This window comes from Prunus dulcis, chromosome 8 (genome assembly GCF_902201215.1).
Source record: "Prunus dulcis chromosome 8, ALMONDv2, whole genome shotgun sequence".
In the NCBI taxonomy this organism is placed as follows: Eukaryota; Viridiplantae; Streptophyta; class Magnoliopsida; order Rosales; family Rosaceae; genus Prunus; species Prunus dulcis.
In genome coordinates, this window is record NC_047657.1 from 116,766 (window position 1) to 139,594 (window position 22,829).

Consider the following 22,829-nt stretch of genomic DNA (forward strand, 5'->3'; position numbering starts at 1 on the left):
CTGGGTCTGGGTTCTCAGAGAGAGAGAGAGAGAGAGAGAGAGAGAGAGATTTAAAAATAATTTAAATAGTAAAATAATTTTTTAATTAATTTTTAGTCTACGTGGAAGTTCAAGTCATCAAAAAAAAGGGTCCCACTTTTGACACGTCAGCATTTAACAGACTGACTAACAATTTGGCTAACGGATGGGGCAAATTGTAGGTTTTCCGTGACGTTGAGTATGTACTGGTAAATATCCCCAAAATCAGATATGAACTCGTAAATGACCCTATAGGTTGGGGGGTGTACTGTAGTTTGTCCAAAGATAAATATATGAAGATGTGAAGAAGAAAGAAATAGGAAGAAAGGAAAAATAGGTAGTTGAGATAAAATAAGAGAGAAAGATGTGAAGAGATAAAGAGGAGGAGAAATAAAAAGAAATATGTGGAAAATAGATAAAGACGGAAGCGCAACACGAGCGGCTATGGTTCATCGAAAAGAAAAAGAAGTTGGGCTACAGTTACTTACTTGGGTATAAATTGAAACTAAGTATTTGGGTATTAATTGTGCTAAAATATTTAGATATTACTTGGACTTACTAATGTGATTTCTAAGTTAATTAGGCTTACTAATTATTTTGGATATAAATGAATAAATAAACTAAACATAACTGGTCTGGTTTGGTTTTGACAAGTTTTTTCAAGACAAGAATCGAAACTGATCTAAAGCGGTTCCGTTCGATTTTTGAGCCTAGGTTGACTTTTTCTACCAACACGATGTTTTTCCCCTTTTTTGTTTTATTCAGCTCGCTGGTCCCCTAAACATGACACGACCTACCTACGGAGTCGAGTGGCCATGCTCAAGTTAGGAGGTTTCAAATACTGAGTTTTAGTAACTGAAGTGGAATATATATGAGTTGATGAAAAATTGGTGAATGAAAATGGATGACCAAAAAAAAAAAAAAACATTTTCAAGTTGTTTTAAAAAATTTAGGTTAATAGTTTTTATTTTTTTCAAAAATAGAAAATAAAAAATGTTACGAAAAATATTTTCAATAATTTCAATATTTAAAAATAATAAAAATAAAATGATTATCAAACGAATTTTAAATTAATTACAGAAATTGTATTTGGCACGGCAACAGCCTTGTGGTTTCGCGGCTGGTAACATGTCTAGTGTTGGAAATTATAGTTTTGTAAGTCCAACAAGGCCCGTGGTTGTGGTAAGATGGGTTGGGATTTAGAAGAGAAGGGCATGGCATCTAAGCAATAAGATACGGGGGGAAGGGCAGTTAGGAAAGAGCAAAAAGCGTAGCAAGCTTTAAACAGAAACTAAAACCTTTGCTGATGATGATGCTGGTACTTGGAGAATTTGGGCCACCAGAAATCCCTTGAGAATTACGATTATGTTATGTATGATATGAAATCAAGAGCATCCTTACGTACTACCATCATCATATTCATATTATATTATTGTCTTTGTTTCATTACATCTCAACCATCGGATGGAGGGGAAGAGGAAGGTATGCATAATGGACGAGTGCGATAAGAGGATGAAAGAGGTAGAGGTAGAGGGTAAGGAATAGGGAAGCAAAACTTAATAGGGAAAAGGTCGGGTAGCAGGTATTATCTGGCAACTGGGGCCAGCTGTCTTCCAATTGCTTTGACCAAAGAAAGTGACAATCCATTCAATTCCTTCCTTCCCATATCCAACGCATATCCACTGTCACACACGCACACAGACAGACACATAGACACAATTAGTGTTTTTTTTTCTTTTTTTCTTTTCATATTAAGTGTTTCACTCTGCGTAAAGTGGTGAGAGTGAGAGGGAGAGGGAGAGAGAGAGGCAAAAACAGGAGGAGGCAGTGACACAGAAGCATTGTTACCAACTGATAACACAGATACACATGCCTGTCTCATGCAGGGCTGCTTTATCTTTTCTTTTATCCCACCACCCCTCACACCCCACACCCCTTCCAGCTCACTAAACACTTGCGTGGGGCCCCACTTCCCTTCCTTCCTTCCTGTACCTTGCCACCCTCCTATGCCCTATGCCCTATGCCCCTAGCCTTGTTGGCTTCATTCCTTCATTCATACTGTTACTGTACAAAGTCTTCATCAAAATTCAAGGGTCAGTTAGGTTTCATCCATTTTCGTCCAAAGGTAACATAAAGAAGCACACATGTTTGGTTTCAATAATTAATTGAAATTCTACTCAATTCAGGAACAATTAGTGCCCTCACCCCATAATAAATTCATCGCTCAACTTTTCATCCCAATTGAATAAGATGGTTGTTGTTACATTACATCTGCATTTTTTGAGTTGAATAAACAAAGAAAAATGTTATTCTTACTATATTCTCATATTACCTTATGTGACAGATAAGATAGACATCCATATCAATTAAAATTAATTTAATTTAATATTTTCTTTTCTTTTATAATTTATTAACAAATTTTAATTAATGCAGCAAGAAAGAGTAGCATAAGGTGGTGTGAGAATATGATAAGAGTAGCATTACTCACAAACAAATTACACCACAACTGGTTTGGGCCTAGCCACAAATGTCAATAAATCCTTAGTCAGGAACACTGATTTGCAGGCCCATCAGATAAGATAGACAACCTTTTCTTTTTCAACAAGTAAATCCTCCATGAGCAATAGAAAAGTGAACAGAGGACTATGCTAAATAAAACTTGAGATAAAATAAAATAAAAAAACCAAAATACAACATTTTCACCTCCTAGCTTACTTACAGGGACTAATGCTTGAATGTCAGTCACAACCCGAAATGCGTACCTAAGAAGGTGTCACTTCAACTTATCTTGCTTAAACTCATGCCAATTACTTTTTCTTTATTTCAACAATGTAAACATATTCTTCAAAGAAAAAACCTCAAACCTCAAACCTTTAGCTTTTCATTTTCTCTAACAATAAGTCCACTTAGTTCGCTTAGACGTCTTGGTTCTCTTAATTCTCATAGCCATATGAGGAGAGCCAAGACATCTAAGTGGAACCACCTAAATCCGTATGATCAACTCACCTTAAGTAGAGTTTCTAGTTCGAGACTTAAGAAGGTTGAATAAAGAAACAGAAACAGAAACAGAAAGCTAAGCATCCCAGATATTGATTTTTTAAGTGTCATGTTTACATTGTTTGGGGAGTCCAAATAAGATGAGTATAAGTCACTCCTTACTTTCGCGTTTCGAGTATGACAGGGTCGCATCCGTTTCGAACTCTACCAACACAAAAACAAAAATAACACCAAAAAGTGCAAAGAAGCCTCTACTTCATAGCACAAGCACTATGTGCAACTAGGACAAATCCTCGTGATAAAGATGAAGCCCAAGACCAAAACGTGCACAAGCACGACGAAATGCCATTGCTTCTGCCTTCTGTACAGGATCCCCAAAACTTGTGTCATCTACTGAAGCAGTGCCGGTCGACTCCCTAAAGATCTGGCAGAAACAAGAAGCACATAGTTGGGAAAACAAGTCAGATACGTGCCAAACCTTACAATCTTTTTCTCTTCTTTTTTGTTTTTCAACATGTCTGAAGCTCATTGAAAGGAGCTACCACAAATTTCTTAATTTACGAAACCTGTGGAAGTGCCTGGAGTCCTGACTTCAACTGGTAGAACATACATCCCAGTTTTTTTATTGAATATATCTTAGCACATAAAGAAGACAGGGACATGTGCAACTATCCTATCCAACACATAGATCACACAGGAGAGAAGATTAAAAATAAAATAAAAATAAGGAAATTAAGAAACAGTTGTATAAGTTTTCTGATGAACACCAAGATCACAGAATATACAACCAAACCAATGAGGTTTTCCCATTTTAGGACAACTGAATTCTAAATTCACTGAAAAGAAAAGACAGTTCATAGCATCCCATTCATTCATTTTTAGATAGAAGATACATATGCAAAGTACATGTAATGGAATATTCTAGATTGCTTATAAGACAATTGTGAATTTATAATTTCCAACACTATGAAAATTAGAAGGTTAGAGGAAAATAAAAGGAAATATGAACATTGTTGTACCTCAGCATCAGTGCCATAGAGCGTGACACGATAAACAACAGATACAGACTTGGCATCAGCAGAGTAAGTGATGCCGCGAACCTCACCGGACCATTCTACAAATAAAACATGTGCAATAAAAAAAATGGAAAATTGGAAGTCATTTGGGAATATGAAGCCTGTGGTGCCTACCTGGAGCATGCAAGTTCATAATCCGATTAACAATGTGCCTGAAATGAAAATATCAGGCAAGATTCAGACTTGTTTTGTTTTTCTGTCACAAGGATTTTGAAATTAAAACAAGATTATATGATATTAGAGTAAGTAATACCAGGGGATGTATTTGGAGGTAAAGCCACTTTCAGAGCGGGTTTTGACGAGGGAATCAGGGACTTTCTTGTTGAGTTGCTTGAGGATTTCAGAGAGTGGTCTGCTGATTCCCGAGCTCACTGCGAAGCCGTCGTCTCCTCCCTCTTCTTCTGCTTGTTTCTCCATCCGCCCTTCTGCATTAGAAGAAGAGGCCAACTTGGCGTAGGAACGCCGCCACGGTGAGCCTTCACCCACAGCTACACACAGCGATCTCAACATAGAGGATTTATAAGCGACTGATTGCGCCATTCCTTTCTCCCCAAAGGAAGCACAAAACCCAACAACAAACAACAGCAGCGAAACCCTCTCGGCCCTGTCGCTCTCTTTCTTTTTTAACTCAACGGCACAGTTTGCCAAATATTTGACAACAAATTAATACTATTTCCCTAAATTTTGGGGTCGTCTTTCACTTCAATACCTAAAACCTCCTAAGGACAGAATTTTTTTTCTTCTTTTAGAATTTAGAAAAAATTGAATTATTATTATTTTTTGTTCACACATAATATGAAAAATGTAAGTGTCACCATACCAATTTAATGGAAGATTAAATGGTCAAATTGATAGACGACTTAAATTAAGGGCTCGTTTGGGAGTAATTTTAGATAGATAAATAATCACTTTTATGGAGAATCACATGGGAAGTGCTTCTCCCCAGAATTACTTAAAATCAATTAGTGATTTTCTTGATAAGCATATGGGAGGTGCTTTTTCCCATAAGTGATTTTGGCCTATTCAGAATCACTCCCAAACGATCTCACAACCTCACGGTGAACTCACCTAAAACCTAAAAGTGTAAAACATAATTAGATCTTCATCTAATTTACCGGTGAAATGAACTTGAAAATTTCATTTAAAAGAAATGGGAACTTAGTGATTGAATTTTGGGTTCAATTCAAACAAATCATACTTATAAGACAGCAACAACGATGCTCAAGTGGCATCTGATTCTTATCTTAGATTGGAAAACATCAATCTAAACAAAGGGTTTAGAATAAAAAACGAGAAGTATGGTGATCAGATGAGAGCCATTTGTTGGACGTTGATTGGATAGCAATCAGAGGGTGAGCCGTTAAAAGCCCGCCAAGCAAGGACGGCATTTGCAGCTTCAGTTGGGTGGTAGGCATCCCAAAAAATGTACTGATTTCTATTTGCGCATGGAACCGAATATGGAAGACATGTTATCTGCCCTCTGTTCCTCCCAATTCCACAGCACCCTCTATCAATCACACTGAACCCTGCCATGCCAAATTGCCAATGCCATGTATTATATACTTTTAAATGCATCCTTAATGTCACTAAAACGAAAATTATAAATAGTTGTTGTTACCATAAAGGGCAGGATTGTTAAGCATGTCACCAAAGGCAGCATAAGTATTGGCATAGACAAAGATGGCTCCAGGATGGTTGGTGTTGAGTTGGTTGGCCAGTGATCTAAGCCCTTCATTGAAGCTACCAAGGATCTGATTCACATAATCCACACACCTTCCGGGCTGGGCCAAGGCTCTTTGGTTAGGGATGCACCCCAATGGCCCAATTCCTGCTAGCACAAACTTCCTTAATCCTACACTGTGCAACGCCTACAACATAACAATATTAATTTCAAATCTAATGAGCGACAGATGTTGAAAACAAAAAAAAGATTTGAATAACTAAACAAGGAGTCTAGATCTAGTACCAGAATCTGTTGAGTATAGCGATTAAGGAGAAGGTTGGCAAAGGCAGGAGGAGTGTAAATGTAGCTGGAAGAATAGAGGGAAGGCAAGAGGTAGTTGTTGATGTAGTCATTGCTTCCAAACTCCAAAACTGCTATGGACTTAGCCAAGTACCGGGTCATGTTGGCTCCACTCATCATCGGTCTTAACTGATCCAGAGTGCTCTCAAAATTCAGCACTTGCTGGCTAAGGCTATACCGCTGTCCCTGTGAATTCATTCATGTGTGTGCATCATATATATGTAACACTTGTATATATTGCCAGATAAATATCTGTATTGTCAGACTATAAATTTAAATCGTATATATTTTTAACAAAATGAATTGAATCAATGGTTTATAGATTTCACAAGTATGTGCAAATATATGTGTAAACATGTGACAAGTGAGGATTTAAGTTCGTACAAAGTGTTGGCCTGTCTCATCAAGTATGCCAGCAGCTGCGGAAGCATAATTTACTCCCCCAAGTATTTTGGTTCCTTTTGTATTAGGATCTGCAAAGGGTGGAACATATGGAAGACCCAGCAAATTTCCTGCAAATTAATTAATTACCCATGAGAGAATGAATTAATATGAATTATACATGTGTGTAGGGTGTAGCCTGTAGGTACCAACCAAGCATATCGACAACAGTTCTTCCATTAGAGAATCTGCCAGAAGGGCCTGCCCTGAAATCGCAGCCATAAGGATAATAATTGGATTTTGCAAGGGAGCTAAGGTAGTTGTTGTTGCCAACATCAATCAATGAGTCCCCAAAAATAAACATTGCCGGAACCTGCGCTGCTGCTGACACTGACCCAATACTTGTTGAGCACTGCACCACTAAAATCATCATGATCAGCACCACCCCACTACTGCCCAACCACACCCCTTCCCCTTCATCACAAATCCTCTTCTTACCACCCATATTCCTCCTCACTTCAACAACACAGATTAAGGTGGGAAAGGATAGAGAGGTGACTTGAGTATATATGTATCCATTCCGTTTTCACGAAACTGCTAAATATGACATGTAACGCAAGCATTTCCAAATTTGCAAAGCCATAAAACGTGCTTTTGGATGCCTTTTGGGGTTGCCTTTTTGTCGTCCGTTTTGCCTTTTATCTTCTTTCTGGGATCTGGTTCCTCTATCTCTATTGCTTCTTTGCATGTTATCAAATGAGGTCATACCACAGACAGACAGACACATGTTTTTATCCCTTGTTACGTGAGATTCATGTGTTGTAAGTTGTAACTCGTACCCATCGCCCATCAAATGTGAAATCGGTATCTTAGATTAACAACCTTGGAACTGTCAAATTATTTACATATATAATTCAAAAGGTATAGTTAGGTTTTAATCCGCGTTTTCCTTTTGGTGCTCGCTATTTTATTTATTTACCTTTTTATTTTTATTTTTTATTTTTTTTAACAAAGGCAATTAGAACTTGAAGCTCTTTTATAATATTTGGAGAAATATCACTAAATTAAAGGCTAGTTATGCATAAAAAAATCCTTGAAATTGAACCTAAAAACAGAACGATTTCAATCCTTGCTTTATAACCTAACAAGATAGAACACACTGCTCTAATCAACTGGCCTAACCTCTTCCTATCCCAAAACTTACATAATGATGACACAAAAAGAAAAGAAAAATATAGAAGGTCAAATCTTCAATTTGTTACGGGAGAAACTCAGGCCCTGTTTGGTATTCAACTTGAATCCAACTTTTTAAACTCAAAAACAGAATTTGAGTCCAAAACAAAGCAAACTTGTTTGGTAGCCCTATTTTTAAAAACTCAAACTCAAGAATAAATAAATAAAACACCCCAATTATTAAAAATAAAAAAAATCTATTTTTTCAGTTTTTTTCTAACAGCCCACAAGTTCTCAAATTTTTAAGATTTGAAAAGAATTTTCTAGTTGCATACCAAACAAGTTTTTGAAAATATATTTAAAAACTCCTTATTTTTAAGAAAAATCAAAGTTTTTGAATTTCCTATTTAAATTATATATATTGTAAGAACCCAAAACAAAATATCTAAAAAGAAAAAAAATATCTAAAAAGTAAGGAAAATATCTTTTAGCAAAAAGACCAAATTGCCCTTGCATATTTTAATGGGGGAAAATTTGACTTTTTAATCGAGAAATAATTTGGGAATTCCGCTTATGCCACTGCGTAGAGTGCGGCGAAATGAGTTCGTAGACACGGAGTAGACCCGAATCGGAGCCGTAACGAAGAAGATATGGTCTAAAAACCGCGAAGGGCAAAACAGTAATTTGACCAAAAAGTCAGATTTTTATACCCCTTTCTCTCTCTCTCCCCCGTCACTTTCTCTCTCTTCCTCTCTCTCTCTCTCTCTCTCTCTCTCTCTCTCTCTCTCTCTCTCTCGCGCGAAACAGGGCCGTGCGACCCTTCGCCTTCTAAGCGATGGCCCGGCCACCACAGGCCGAGCCGATCTCCGCCGTGGGTACCATCGGGTCCGCCTCCGTATCGCCGTCACAACCTGACCAACCTCCACCCCGGGGCCGCCCTGAGCTGGCCGGAAAACCATGTTTTCCGGCGGAGGTTCCTTCGAAGCCACCCGAACTTCCAGCTCAAAATTCTCCTTCGTTTCTCCACCAAATCGATCGAGTAAGGTATGATTTTTGAGCTATTTTTCGTGTTCTAGCTGATGGGTATATGGGCTTCAACCGATTTTAGCTCTAAGGGGTTCTATTTTCGACTTGAAATTTGGCCGAAATTTCGGCCCTTCGAAACTACTATTTCTGATCACTTTTTGGGGGTGGTCCAAGAACAAAAGTGACTCCAAATGGGGTGTTTTACCTAGGGTAGGAGTTTGGAGTCTTGGTTCCGAGATTTTTCGGCCACCCGAAATCGCTTTGGACACCCAAAGCTGCCCGCGCGTGCTGGAGCGCGTGGGCGAGGGTACCGATGTAATTCTGGGCAGATTTGTGACCCTCGTGTCGTCACGAGCGTGTGGGATTTCGCGGATCTCGATTCGGAGTCCGTTTGAGCCCCGAACGGATTTTCCATATCGCGCGATCCGTGAGTGCAGTGTCGTTAAATCGTCGGATCGCGCTGAATTTTGGATAGGTCGGTATACACGATGTCAGGATCGTGTAGGATTCGACGGATTGTGAATCGGAGTCCCGAATACTCCGGAATCGCGAACCCTGGGGCTATGGTTTGGATTTTAAGCGATAATGCGATTTTGGCCAATCCGACCGTCCGATTTGGACCAAACTCGCAGAACATGGTTCCCTCTCTGTAAGGAACGTTCAGGGAAGCCCAGATTGGTTATTGGAGATCGTGGACCCACGGGGTCCCGGGTCGGCCGATCGGGCAATGTATCGCTTAGTTGAGCGTCGGACCCTTTAAAACTGTTCCAAGCGTTTGAAAAAGGCTAATGTGGGCATATGAGTAATTTGAATTGAAAGGCACGTACTTCTAGGAGCCGGGGGCATGGTGTTTAATTTAATTCTTTTATTCAGCGGTTTACTGATTTATTATTCATGGGTAATCAGGCATCAGAGATCCAGCCGACCAGCAGGAGAAACCTTCAAAGGGTCGATTTCGCTCGGACCATCTGTGAGTGGACTTTCTTTCGTAAATTATTTTATAAATGAGTTATATAGAGGATTTCCATAAATAAGATTTTATAAGTGATTTTATTTTGATTTTATATAAAAGAGTTTATTCGAATAAATTTCCTTATTTGATCTTGAGTACGTTTTATTATGGTTCCGAACATGATTATTACAGTAATAGTTCTATAAGTCGGTGCTGCTTATTTACCAGTTATAGAAACAGAGTTTGAGTTTCGAATCAGTTGAGACCGCAGCACGACTTGAGTTTTACAGTTATTATTCAGATATTTCTTTTTAAAGGAATTTATTTTAAAACCACCTCGTACCCGTTTTTTTTTTATGGTGATTACCCAGAGTCGGACCGATGTCTACGGACATCCAGTCTGATTATAGTTCAGTCAGTGCACTTGACTTTGCCTCACGAGTTTCGGGGACGCTCGGACCGTGAGTGCCAGGATTTGCGGCTCGGCAGACTTGGTGTCCCGAGACCTGCCAGGATTGCGGCTCGGCTGACTCTGTGTCCCCGAGACCTGCCAGGATTGCGGATCAGGCTGACTACGGTCCCCTGCATCCTGCCAGAGCGACTCGAGCTGACTTGGTGTCATCAAGGAATCTGCCGGCGGGACAGGCCGATCATAGTCCCCTGATTTGGCCAGTTTGCGGCTCGGGTAGCCTGTGTGACGCCCGAGACCTGCCAGGGAATTGACGGATATGACAGGGGTACAAATTGGTGGTATTTTCGAAGAATTTTGAGTTTCTTTTATTTAATGATGATTTTCAGTTATTTTATATCAGCTTTTCTGATTTTTCAGGCATAGATACCTTTATATTTGTTCAGTTATGCAAGGTTTGAGTACAGAGTTTTTATACACGTTTGATTTCAGCATTTTTATGCAAGCTTTGATTTCAGTGGTTTTGTATGAAACTTTCGAGCTTGAATATGACTGATATAGAATGCCTTGAGTTGAATATGCTTGATGCAAAAGAGTACGTATTCAGTTTTATTTAACTATTTTTTTCCATGGGGGATATTATGCTTATAAAATTGTTTTGAAGAACATTATTTTTGTCCACTCACATTTTCAACCTGTTTTTCGCCCCCAGGCCGTAGAAGTATGCGGAATCCACCACCGGGCCATTCATAGCTTCCGTGCCTCAAAGCCAGGTATAATGTTGTAAGAAATCCTCACAACCCTGAAGGACCTAGAAAACGCTCTGATATCTAGTTGAAAATTTAGTGATTAGAGTTGAAATTGGTTACTGGAAACATTCTGGCAGTTGGGAGGAATTATTTGAGATTGTTTGACAGGTGAAAAATTTTGGGATTAGTCAAAAATACAGGGGAGACTCTGCCGAATTTTCGGCAGAAGTCTAAGGAATTTTAAAGAGAAATTGAAGTAAGAAGGGTAAAAAGGTCTTTTGTGCCCGACCTTCGCCAGGTGTCGGACACGCACAGGACTTGGCTCGAATTCCAAAGTAGAAATTGGGTCGGGTCCTGTCATATATACTAAAGCTCAATCCACCATACACTGTTCTTAAGCACAGTACAATGACAGAATGCCCCTCTTTTTTAATGTTGTTTTCAGTTTTGTTTTCTCTTCAGCACAGTGAATTGCCGAAAATACCCTCCACTAAACCTTTTCTACTCTTCCCTTTTTGCCCCTTCTCCTTTTCTGCTCTTCCCTTATTTAATTTGTTTCATCCACTTTATTATGTTTCTATTTTGAAAGATAACAAGCAACATATAAAACATGTTATTAGTCTTTATTTTGTAACTTAAACTTGCTACATATTTTCATAACTTTATACATATTTCAGATGGTTTTAAAATCCGCAGCATCGCGCGAGCACCTTTGCTAGTAGGATACTAAACGCCCCTCAATTGCTCATCCTTTTCCCCTTGCCGTTTCCGAATTAGAAGATGGAAGTAAAGCAGGGAACTTTTGTTGTCTCCCACTCACAAGCATTTCTTATGCCGACACAAACCAAACAATGTTGATGGCTGGTTGTCCAAAAGAATGCCATGTGGCGTATCCTATGCGATCCAAGGGGACCCCTTATGTGTTGCTAAACAATAATCACTAGCAAGTAGCAAGAGGGTTAATATAGTTAAATAGTTAATTAAAGCACATCAACAATGGGAGGAAAATGCAATGATACTTACTCTCTATGCTTCTGACAAAAAGTCTAAAGGCCTACATATATATATATATATATATCATTCACCTTTCTTTAGTTCTGCTTACAAAAAGTCTAAGAAAAATGCAATTAAGAAAAGGTATGGAAGATGAAAGCCCTTGGGGTAGGGTGATCAACCACCTACTTATACTATAGCTAGTTCCTTTTCACCCCACTAACTCTTAATTCTACCTCTTTTGACCCCTTTCCTTGACGATCAAGGAAATTAATTTCTAAAAAGAATTAGATTAGTATGTATAAAAGTAGTTTTAGAGAGATTTGGTGACTTGGTCGGTTGTCTAAAATATTTGACAATGACTATATAATTAGTTTGTATATTTTCTTTTTCTTGTCAATTAATTAATTATGTGTGCATATATACATAGCATATTGATTGAAGTGGAGTTTTGAAATTCAAGACTACGAATGTCAAATGCGCCATTCAAAATTCAAGAGATAGTTGACATGAGGTAACAAATGGGTAATCATGAATTCGTTTGGCTCCAAGCAATATGTCAACCGAGCACTTAATTGTAAATGGTGAGGCTGTAATGTTCTCTTGCACTTGATTAATTATCATTAATATGATACTTCTTCCACAAGTTTATAAAAGGGGAGATTATTTACAAAGTAAGATTAGATTAATGCTTATCACTAGAACAATTGTAGATGGTAAAATTCTCTCGCCAAAATGTTAAATTGAAAAGTCAAGGTACAATCTATCCACCCATTACACAAAGTAAAGCTCATGTATTCCTTGTTGGATCCCAAATATAAACCCTAACCAAAGAGAATATGTCCTTATTAAGCAAAAACTTCAATATCCCTTTAAAGTTGGTCACGTGATGACACGTGACCAATTTTGCTACAAGTTTTGTCAAAATACAATATCATTGACCAACTTAATGCGTAGGCTAAAAGATGAATGACCATATTAATTGATTTGAGAGTCTGAGGATTAAAATAAGGACTTTTAAAAAATTCAGGGACCACTTGTGATAAATACCCTTAAATAGGAGAAAGACTTCCATAAAATGAGGATATCACTATTTTTCTATCTTAGCCAATAACGACATGACACACGTGATAATACTTCCATGTAGGATAGCATTATTGGTCAAAGGTAGCAAAATAGTGTCATCACCTTTACAATTTTTCTCCTTAAATAGATTAACTGGTATTTAATACGTATGTATTTGATCTGTCGCCAGTAAAGTTCAATCTCAAGGCAGTCAACTAAGGCCCTGTTTGGCGGGCTGGACTGGATGAGATTTTGTCAATTAAAATGGACATAGGTCCTAGCCACTGTATGGTGGGCTTATAATGTATCATGGACTGGATGTGGTTATTGGACATCAGTCCATAATAGCAAGGGCTCTAGAATCCATCGGTAGACATGGGTTTCGAAGCCAGTCAAGTCGTCTTGCAAGCACGCCTCCTTCTTTGATTCACGACTTGCTCTAGTTTGGTTTGCTGCCTTCTTTCTTCTCCTCTCTCTCTCTCTCTCTGCCATATCTTCAGGTCGACGCGACAGCGCCGTTTCACAACCTCTCCTATCTCATCGGCGTCACGTAGATCGTTGCATCTTCAAGTCGATCCGACCAAACTTGAGATCTGATTTGAAGGAGGAGCCTTGCGATTCTTGCTGAGCTGATCTGATTTGTTCTTGAGATCTTCATTATTTTAATTTTGCTATTTTTGTTCCAGTCCTACAATCTCAACTTGGTGTTTATTGCACCAAACAACTGCTTTAAATCCAGTCATATTCTAACTAGTCAAGTGTAATATATCCAATCCAGTCCAGTATAGCCTATCAAATGGGGCCTAAAGGGACTTATCAAATACAAATCGCTAGATGAATGGGATTGTTAATGGGATATTCAGCAAACAGTTTTTGCGTCAATTTAGAAAAGAGGAAAAGAAAAGCAAGAAAGAAAAGGAAATAGTAAAATAGATGAACAAAGGGCAGGGTTATGTTATGGGTTTTTGTTAGAGTATGTGGAGCTAGGATTGTGACAAGTGTCACTTAGTCATTGACTGATGTTAGAATTAGTTAGTAAGCTGTTGTAATCAGTTAGAGCCTTATACAGCTTAACTCTCTGTATTGTAGTGTAATCTGAGAAATAATACAGAAGGTTCATCTTCTTCTTAATTCTCTCTCTATTTTCACTTTCGTTAACATGGTATCAAGAGCCATGGATCAATCATGAGTTCTTCTGCTTCCGCTTTCTATGCCTTGACATTTTTTTCTGTGCCTCCATGGAAAGTGACGTCAATATCTGCTTCTTCCGTATCATTCTTGGATTCTCAATTTCGTCAAACTGAATCAAGGTTTGGGTTTCTATTCAGCTCGTTATTGGGGTTTTTCATTCTCCTATTTGATTCGAGTACGTCTCAATAGGGTTTTGTCGCTGTTTTGGGAATTTCCAATGTTCTTGATCGATTGCTAGTCAATTTTGGGGCTTTTATATGAGATTGCTGATTTCAAGCCTTCGAATTGGGGATTTACAAATTCATATATACTTCTCGTAACTCTCCATTGATTTGCGATTAATTCGACTTGCTGACTTCAATTCCATGTCTGCCTATGGAGGTTCTATTTCCTCAACTATGGTGGATTTCAGATTATTAGTTGCATTCCTGCTATTTGGATCCTATGGATATTCTTTTGGTATGTCTGTTGTTCATCATCTATCTCTCTGATTTCAATAATTAGAGAAATACTATGTTCAAAGATTCAAGCTTTCTATCCCCCTTTGATAGTTATTGTAGCTGCTCCTTGTTCTTGCTATAACATCACCTTCCTGTTCTTGAATACATCACCATGGACCAAATATTGATGGTTCATTTGTTATTTGCTTTGTCAATTTTTTAGTGCATCCAAAATCTCAATACCCCTATTCTTGACTCTTCAATCCCACTTATTTGGAGAACAAGAAAATCTTCAATCAATCAATCCTTTACATGGTTCTGTCACAATTCTCTTCTCACTCTTCTTATCTCAGGGGACAAAGAATTTCCCATTTCTCATTCTCTTCTATCTCTTTTCTCCAATATCTAAGGCAACAAAATAATTTCTCAATTCTTCCTCTTTCCTATCTCCTTTCTACAATCTCTAAGGGTATACAGAATTTCCCAATTCTTCCTCTTTTTTATGCCCTTTCTACAATCTCTCTGATTAGGGAACAAATGGATTTCCCATTTCTTCTTTCTTTCTATCTCCTTTCTTTAAATTTTCAGGGAACAAAGAATTTCCCTCTTCTCTTATTCTATCTCTTTCTATATGTGGGGGTCTGATTACATAATTGATTTGACTTGCTTATTGAGGATGCAATTATTTGGCAGATTTGGGATACTTGATGGTTTATACAGTGAATCAGTTGGTAAATCTCATAGGCACACAGTTAATCATTTGTTGTCAATAAGGTTGCGAAATTCGTTGACTGGAAGAGTTGATGGAGCATGTATTATGCCTCTAATATTACTTGTTAATCAGTTGCCAAAGTTTTGATGGGGTGTATTTGAGTTGTCTGTGGTTCCTCTACTCTCTTTGGATTAGTGGAAGATTTAGCATGTCTTCATTGGAGGAAAAATTATGGCCTGGAGTTGGTACTTTTTTTTTTCTTTTTTTATTTTTTTTTCATGTGTCAATTTGGCCAACTTTGCTGCATTATGCTTCACATGAGTACTCTTATTTCTCAAGCTTTAGATTGGTGCTCCAAACACAACAGGAAAAAAAAAAAAAAAAAAATCTGCTCTGCTTCAACTATAGCAACATTCAAAGCTTTTTCTGCTTCTTTGGTTTAAGCATTGTTCCAAGCTCATGGTTGGATTCTCCACCAACGATCTTGCAGGGGGATGTTAGAGTATGTAGAGCTAGGATTGTGACAAGTGTCACTTAGTTATTGACTGATGTTAGAATTAGTTAATAAGCTGTTGTAATCAGTTAGAGCCTTATAAAAATTAACTCTCTGTATTATAGTGTAATTTGAGAAATAATACAGAAAGGTTCATCTTCTTCTTAATTCTCTCTCTATTTTCACTTTCGTTAACAGTTTTGTTATGTAATATATGATTCCTAGCTGGCTACTTGTTGTCAAATCACAATTGCGAGTTTAAGGGCCGCCAAAGCCGATGTTTACGGGTACACCAGAAATTCAATGTTTGCCACTTTCATTTTTCATCTATGAGTCTTGTGTCCGGCAAACAACCAACTCATATTATATATATACAATTGTTCCCTCCATATCTTTGATACCAATTGCCGAGTATCTTCTAATTGGCTAGCTTAGGATCATGAATTTCAACCCCAACTGTTGTGACACAATCCACGCACTCTCCCACTATAATTGCCCTATCTATATACCACAAGATCTTTGTGGCCATGATGTTGCCATTCTCCCCTTTGTGGTGACAGTAGTTTTATGTTGTATTTTGTTTCGAATTTATGATGGAGGAGATTAATATAATAAGATTATACTGGTTTTAGTTTAATCTTCCCTTTATTTGTGGTGTTTTGTTTGTTCCTAGTTTTTTCGACCCTTGTTTTCTCTGTTTGTTCGCTTTCTTTTTTTTGGGGTTTAAATGAATTTAAATTGATTACGATAAGAAAAAAAAAAAAAACATCTAAGTTCTAATCCGTTCGTTGGACTCACAATATTTTGATGTAACAAGACAACGTCCGTCCTCTACTTATGTTTCTTTTTGTGCTTATATTTTTTTATTTATTAAAATGATGTCGTTGCACATCCAATAAAAAATGAGCATCTTATCTTCGCATTGCAATTAAGTGATAATAATTGCCGCTTAATTGACAATTGAGATATAGCCTAATTCCCGATAAACTCTTTAACATCCTTACAACTTTGATTGATTTTTTACAAGGATATTATACGATAACGTGAGAAAGGATACTCCTGTTTGTTTTTAGTTTTTAGTTTTTTTTTTTTTTTTTAACAAAGGACATCTATGTCCTTTCCAGTGAGTATCTTGGTTAGAGACATTGCTCTTATATAAATCTTTAAAAAAGAAAGGAAAAAAAAGGACTAACTACATTTTACTTCATGCCGTATTGAAATGAGCTCTGAAATTTCAATTTCATCAATTTTATACCCAACGTTTTTAAATTTAACCAGATTACGTAATCCATCAATTTCACCATTAAATTTTCTGTTAAATTGATGATGTAGCAAGTGTGGTACCCACTTTGATGCAGATGTGTGAAAATCTTTAAAAATTTAAAAATCCCCACTCTCTCTCTCTCTCCCCCTCTGCCTTCCTCTCCCATCGCCAACCCATCCCCATCATCGTCGTACAGCAGCCCCCCAGACTTGCCCCAAAGCAAACTCACTCCGGCAACCCAGATCTCGCCGGCACCGTCACATCAACAGTTTCTCAAACCACCACCCGAAACCTTAGGGTGGGTGCATATACAAATATTAAATGATTAGAATTTTCGTGAAGGAATTAAAATCGCCCGTTAGACACATGGTCTGAATTTTGAATGCATTTGGTACATGGTTCAATGCCCGTTTAACATCTGCTACATGCTTTCCCTAAATGGAATCAGCGCTAACAATAAAAAAAATAGAAAGTAATTAACAACATTTAGACCTTGATTCAATTGGTTAACTAGAAAATACTGTTTTAAGCATAAAGTAAAGCTGTGACAACCTACCAATATGTGGCACTATCTATTAATTTCCAAAACTCATCATGCAAACCACACCAAGCTCATCCCTTCCTTCCTCTAACATAAACTGTTATGCAGATCTTATATTCGATTCCTCATTCCTTCAATATTACTTTGTATATTTTAGTAGTATTAAACTATACACAAGAGTCGGAGGAAGTCAATGAAGCTCTTTCCTTAACAACAATTCTCTGCCACGTTTTTAAGTGACTTTTGGCTAAAAGTGCAGGAGAGAGCCCAGCGTTTGGAATACAGTTGGTACTCATTTTAGGGACATGAGACATCACTGCCTTTGACGAGCATAAAAGATGGATGGATGGATACAGCAAAAGGCCCATCACTTTCCTCCTGCACCATATCTTATATATACCTAATTATCTTAATCAGTGCCTTAGTGCTTCTGCAATTTGAAAAGGGTCACACACATATATATATATATATACTATAGACTGGCTCTATAGGCAAATGGTTAATGGCTTCTCTGCTACCATAGACATAGATCCATATCTAGTCTAGATATCAGATAAGCTTGACCATAAAGTTTGCAGGATGACTCTAATAACTTTGACTATGCCTGTCACTTTGTCTAGATGAGATGAATCACAAGACCACATAGAGGGAGGACACAGCCTTTTTCTTGATACCAAAAGTGTTTGACATGTCGGGTGTGGTGATCTCCGTCAAGTATCCTGCCGATCATATCTAGATAAGCTTTGGCACATGTCTGATTCTTTTGAAAACAGATTTGTTAAAAAATTCACCATGATGAATATATATTGAAATTATAACTAAGAAATGAAACTATTTCACATAAGCATAAAGTAGTAGAATATTGTTAGAGACCAAATTTGATTCAGCAAAAAGACGCGACAGTGTTTGATTGATTCAAAAATTAACTAGCAACAAGAAAAAACAAGAAAAGGAAAGTAGAGGGAGTATAGTATTGTTGAACCATGATGAATGAAGGGACTAGAGAGAGAGAGAGCATAATAGCAGTAATGGAAGTAATGGTCCACTGTGTATGACTAGGTAGGGGGCAGCCCACTAGAGAGAGAAGAATGACCATGACCAATTGATCATGATTCACGAGTGACTAGTGTTGCCGAAAACTACGGCCCATGGTACCCGGAGCCACAAATCTGATCTCATCTTATATATATGGTGGTGGTGGCCGTGGCGGTAGATGGTTTATTAGGAGGAAGAGTAGCCTTGGATTATATAAAATTAATTTATGTATACATATATACCAAGTGAAAGTGATTAGATGATATGATTGTGGGGGCTGACTTAGTTTTGAGCAAAATGGGGCATGCCACTACTGCCGAGTCAACTTCACGAGGACTCCAAATTCGAATTACTCTACCCAAAAGATCGGCCCCGAGGAAATGTAGGTTGATGGACACTATAAATATGAGGAGAGGCCAACCCACTTGTTAGAGCTCGTCTCAAAATCACAAAACAAGTTTTAAGCAAGCAAGTGAAGGCCTCTGATTTCACAAAAACATATAGCTAGCTAGCTACTTCCATTAAGTCAGCAAAAATATACATACATATAACACAAAGAGAGGAAGGGAGAGTGTATAGTCAGTCTATAGAGAAGAGATACAGAAAGTTGACGAGACAAAAATGAAATTGAGAGGAGATTCCATGTCTGAGGCTGAGGCTGTGGTGGAGGATATGTCTGTTGATTGGAGAGGCAGACACTGCAAGCCTACCAAGCACGGTGGAATGAAGGCCGCTGTTTTTGTCCTTGGTCTCTTTCTTCTCTCTCTCTCTCTCTCTCTCTCTCTCTCTCTCTCTCTCTCTCTCTCTCTCTCTCTCATGTTTGTTTATTTCATATTTTGCACCATATTCATATGATCTTGAATGCATATCTTATTTTGCTCACCTCTTCGCATTAAGTATGTATGTACTACTATTTGTTACTATATATCAACTGTGAATATGGTAATACATGAACTTAACGGATGGATGCAATCAACAATGAGTTCCCTAAACCTCATGCATTCTTGCTGGTTTATAACAGAAAGAGAGATGATAAAATAACACATGTTCTATATTGTTGGTGGATGATATATTTATATTTATATATATATATTATATATTTATGCAGGTCTCCAAGGTTTTGAGATGATGGCAATAGCTGCTGTTGGGAACAATCTGATTACCTATGTATTAAATGAGATGCACTTTTCACTGTCAAAGTCTGCGAATATTGTCACAAACTTTATAGGGACAGTCTTCCTCCTCTCCCTCTTTGGTGGGTACCTCTCAGATTCCTATCTTGGGAGCTTCTGGACCATGATCATCTTTGGCTTTGTAGAGTTGTCTGTAAGTCGAATTTTTTTCTTTTTTGCTTTTACTGCTCGCAATCTTTGATCATCATGATTTCAAGCACTATCTTGCAATTTGCATATTCAAGATTCGCTGTCTCTCCTGAAATCTAAGTTTATCTTATTAAATTCTGAAAACTAATCTTACTGTAACACTAAATAAAGTTTCAAAAGTGGCTGATTCTTGTCATTTCATTTGCTATACACAACAAAAGAGATGTATGTTTTACATGACGGTTTCTAGCAACACAACAGCCCATTGTTTTGCAGCCCAAAGAGGAAAAGGCATATTCTGTGTGAAATAATAGTATAATTATGAGAATTAGATTTTTATTTTTTATTTTTTATTTTTTTATATTTCCCTAGCAATAATTTTTGGTGTAAAATTGCTTGCAGGGTTTTATATTACTCTGTGTTCAAGCCCATCTCCCAGAATTAAGGCCACCCCCTTGCAAGATTATGTCCCATGAGTACTGTCCTGAGGCAAAGGGGTACAAGGCTCTGATATTCTTTGCTGCAATATATCTGGTGGCCTTAGGAAGTGGTTGTCTAAAACCAAACATAATCTCTCATGGGGCTGACCAATTCAGGAGGGATGATTCCAAGCAATCCAAGAAGTTATCTTCTTACTTCAATTGTGCCTACTTCGCCTTCTGCATCGGAGAACTTATTGCATTGACCGTTCTTGTTTGGGTCCAAACACACTCTGGAATGGATGTTGGCTTTGGAGTGTCTGCAGCTGCCATGGCAATGGGATTAATTTGCTTGACTTTCGGTACACCTCTCTACAGGAACAAGCCCCCTCGCGGAAGTATTTTCACTCCAATTGCTCAGGTAAGCTTTCACTTGCCTTTCTCCTTTAATTTCTTTATCTACACAGTTTTATTACAAATGCCTTTTTCCTTTTTTCTACTTTTTGCCTTTGGAAATTGAGGAGCCTTTAGCTATATGCTAGCCTTTTTGTCAGTTATAAGCTAATCCAACTCCAGTAAGGGAAGTTCTTTTTCTCGTTTGGTTTATGAGTGTGTTTGGTGTGTGTTTCTGTAATGTTTAAGAGACTTTCTTGTAGCTCAATTTGCTGTTATATATTTTAGTTATTGCTGGCACCCCACCCCTATGAAATTACCCCGACCGACCATACTTAAAATAATTATCAAAGTGCGCATGATCAATGTCTCTTTCCGATCCTTCAATTAATTTATTCATGTTTCTGTTGATCATCAGGTCTTTGTTGCTGCGTTTACAAAGAGAAAGCAAATCTGTCCTTCCAATACAGAAATGCTTCATGGAAACCAAAACAATGTGCCAAACCACCTCTTCGTTCCAATGTCGCCTAACATCAGCCCTCTCCTCCATACTGAAAAGTTCAGGTGGGTTTGCTTTGCTTGCATGATTTAAAAGCAACGAATGAAACTAGAGTTGGATTCTTTTCTTTTTGTCTCAGAATCTGATATTAATTTTGTGCCCTCTGCATTAATCAAGGAGAAAAAGGTTTGAATTTGAAATGTCAATGTTAGTGTGAACTTCTTTACATGTGAATGCACATGTATTAGCATTATCACACTTTTGATAGGAAAAGTTTGTTTTTCTTAATTTTATGGGTTCTATTCTATCTAGTGAGTACTTAACTCACTGTGGTTACTCAAACTGCAGATTCCTAGACAAGGCATGCATCAAAATTGAAGATGGAACTCAGAGGAACGAAAGTCCCTGGAGATTATGCACCGTGGCTCAGGTGGAGCAAGTCAAAATAATCATCTCTGTGGTGCCCATTTTTGCTTGTACTATCATCTTCAACACCATTTTAGCTCAACTCCAGACATTCTCAGTCCAGCAAGCAACTGCCATGAACACTAGGATCACAAGAGGCTTCAAAATTCCCCCAGCTTCTCTTCAAGCCATCCCTTACATTATGCTCATATTTGTTGTCCCTCTCTATGAAATTGTCTTTGTACCTGCTGCTCGAAAACTCACTGGAAGGGACTCTGGGATCTCGCCTTTGCAAAGAGTTGGCACTGGCCTCTTTATTGCTACGTTTTCCATGGTCTCGGCTGCACTGATTGAACAAAAGAGAAGAAACTTGGCCTTGTCTTCGAACGAACCGCTTTCTATCTTTTGGATTGCTCCCCAGTTTCTCATCTTTGGCCTGTCGGAGATGTTCACCGCAGTGGGACTTATAGAGTTCTTCTACAAGCAGTCATTGGAGGGGATGCAATCCTTTCTAACTGCCATGACATACTGCTCATACTCATTTGGCTTCTATTTGAGCTCAATCCTTGTTTCTGTGGTGAACAAGCTCACCTCAACTTCTTCAAGGGGAGGCTGGCTTAGTGACAATGATCTCAACAGGGATAGGCTAGACCGTTTCTATTGGTTGCTTGCTGCCCTCAGCCTCATCAACTTCTTCAATTACCTTTTCTGGTCTAATTGGTATTCTTACAACCCGTCTTTATCACTCCCTTCATCACCAAAACAGTCCTACGGAAAAGACTTGGAAAACAATAACTTCAACCCTTCAAAGCATGTTGAAGCTCACAATATTAAAACTTGAAGCTCACCCCCTTCATCTCTCTTATAATTTTTTCTTGACCTAGCTAGACCCCTCTCTTGCTTATTAGTGCTCTTAGATATGTAAAAAATTAAAAGGCAAATCTCCTCAAGTAAATGGTACCTCTAGATAGATACCCTTAATTAGTGCATGCTAGGTTGTTAATATATATATATATATATATATATATATAAAAGACGGACCAGTCTAGAAAGAGTCAGCCAAGTCTTGGAATTGACATTGCCAAGAATGTGTGAGGTAGATAGGTCTAAATCCATCAACCACAAGGTTCAACGAACCCTCCTACTTCTCTCCACCTTTTTCTTCAATGCTTCTTTCTGTTGATCATGTGAAGGGAAGGGAGGGATCTAAATGTTTCTTTTGGGAGGAAAAAGTAGGATGTAAGTGGTGGGGT

At 38.0% G+C, this 22,829-nt stretch overlaps 3 protein-coding genes across 3 annotated transcripts; 1 reads left to right on the forward strand and 2 right to left on the reverse strand.

Annotated features, from left to right (window-relative positions):
* Positions 1–2,868: 2,868 nt before the first annotated feature.
* On the reverse strand, positions 2,869–4,742 carry LOC117637312 (DNA repair RAD52-like protein 1, mitochondrial). The gene is made up of 4 exons (XM_034372171.1): positions 4,345–4,742; positions 4,206–4,243; positions 4,035–4,129; positions 2,869–3,439 (listed from the first exon to the last, which is right to left on the reverse strand). Exons 1-4 carry the CDS (start codon positions 4,629–4,631, stop codon positions 3,296–3,298), a joined length of 564 nt encoding a protein of 187 aa, XP_034228062.1. The 5' UTR covers positions 4,632–4,742; the 3' UTR covers positions 2,869–3,295.
* Positions 4,743–5,206: 464 nt separating this feature from the next.
* LOC117638204 (GDSL esterase/lipase At1g71250) lies at positions 5,207–7,017 on the reverse strand. Its single transcript, XM_034373333.1, has 5 exons — positions 6,709–7,017; positions 6,499–6,626; positions 6,058–6,300; positions 5,710–5,959; positions 5,207–5,617 (listed from the first exon to the last, which is right to left on the reverse strand). Exons 1-5 carry the CDS (start codon positions 6,998–7,000, stop codon positions 5,397–5,399), a joined length of 1,134 nt encoding a protein of 377 aa, XP_034229224.1. The 5' UTR covers positions 7,001–7,017; the 3' UTR covers positions 5,207–5,396.
* An 11,980-nt stretch (positions 7,018–18,997) lies between these two features.
* LOC117637890 (protein NRT1/ PTR FAMILY 4.4-like) lies at positions 18,998–22,593 on the forward strand. Its single transcript, XM_034372939.1, has 5 exons — positions 18,998–19,286; positions 19,647–19,864; positions 20,263–20,700; positions 21,091–21,236; positions 21,520–22,593. Exons 1-5 carry the CDS (start codon positions 19,160–19,162, stop codon positions 22,415–22,417), a joined length of 1,827 nt encoding a protein of 608 aa, XP_034228830.1. The 5' UTR covers positions 18,998–19,159; the 3' UTR covers positions 22,418–22,593.
* Positions 22,594–22,829: the final 236 nt, after the last annotated feature.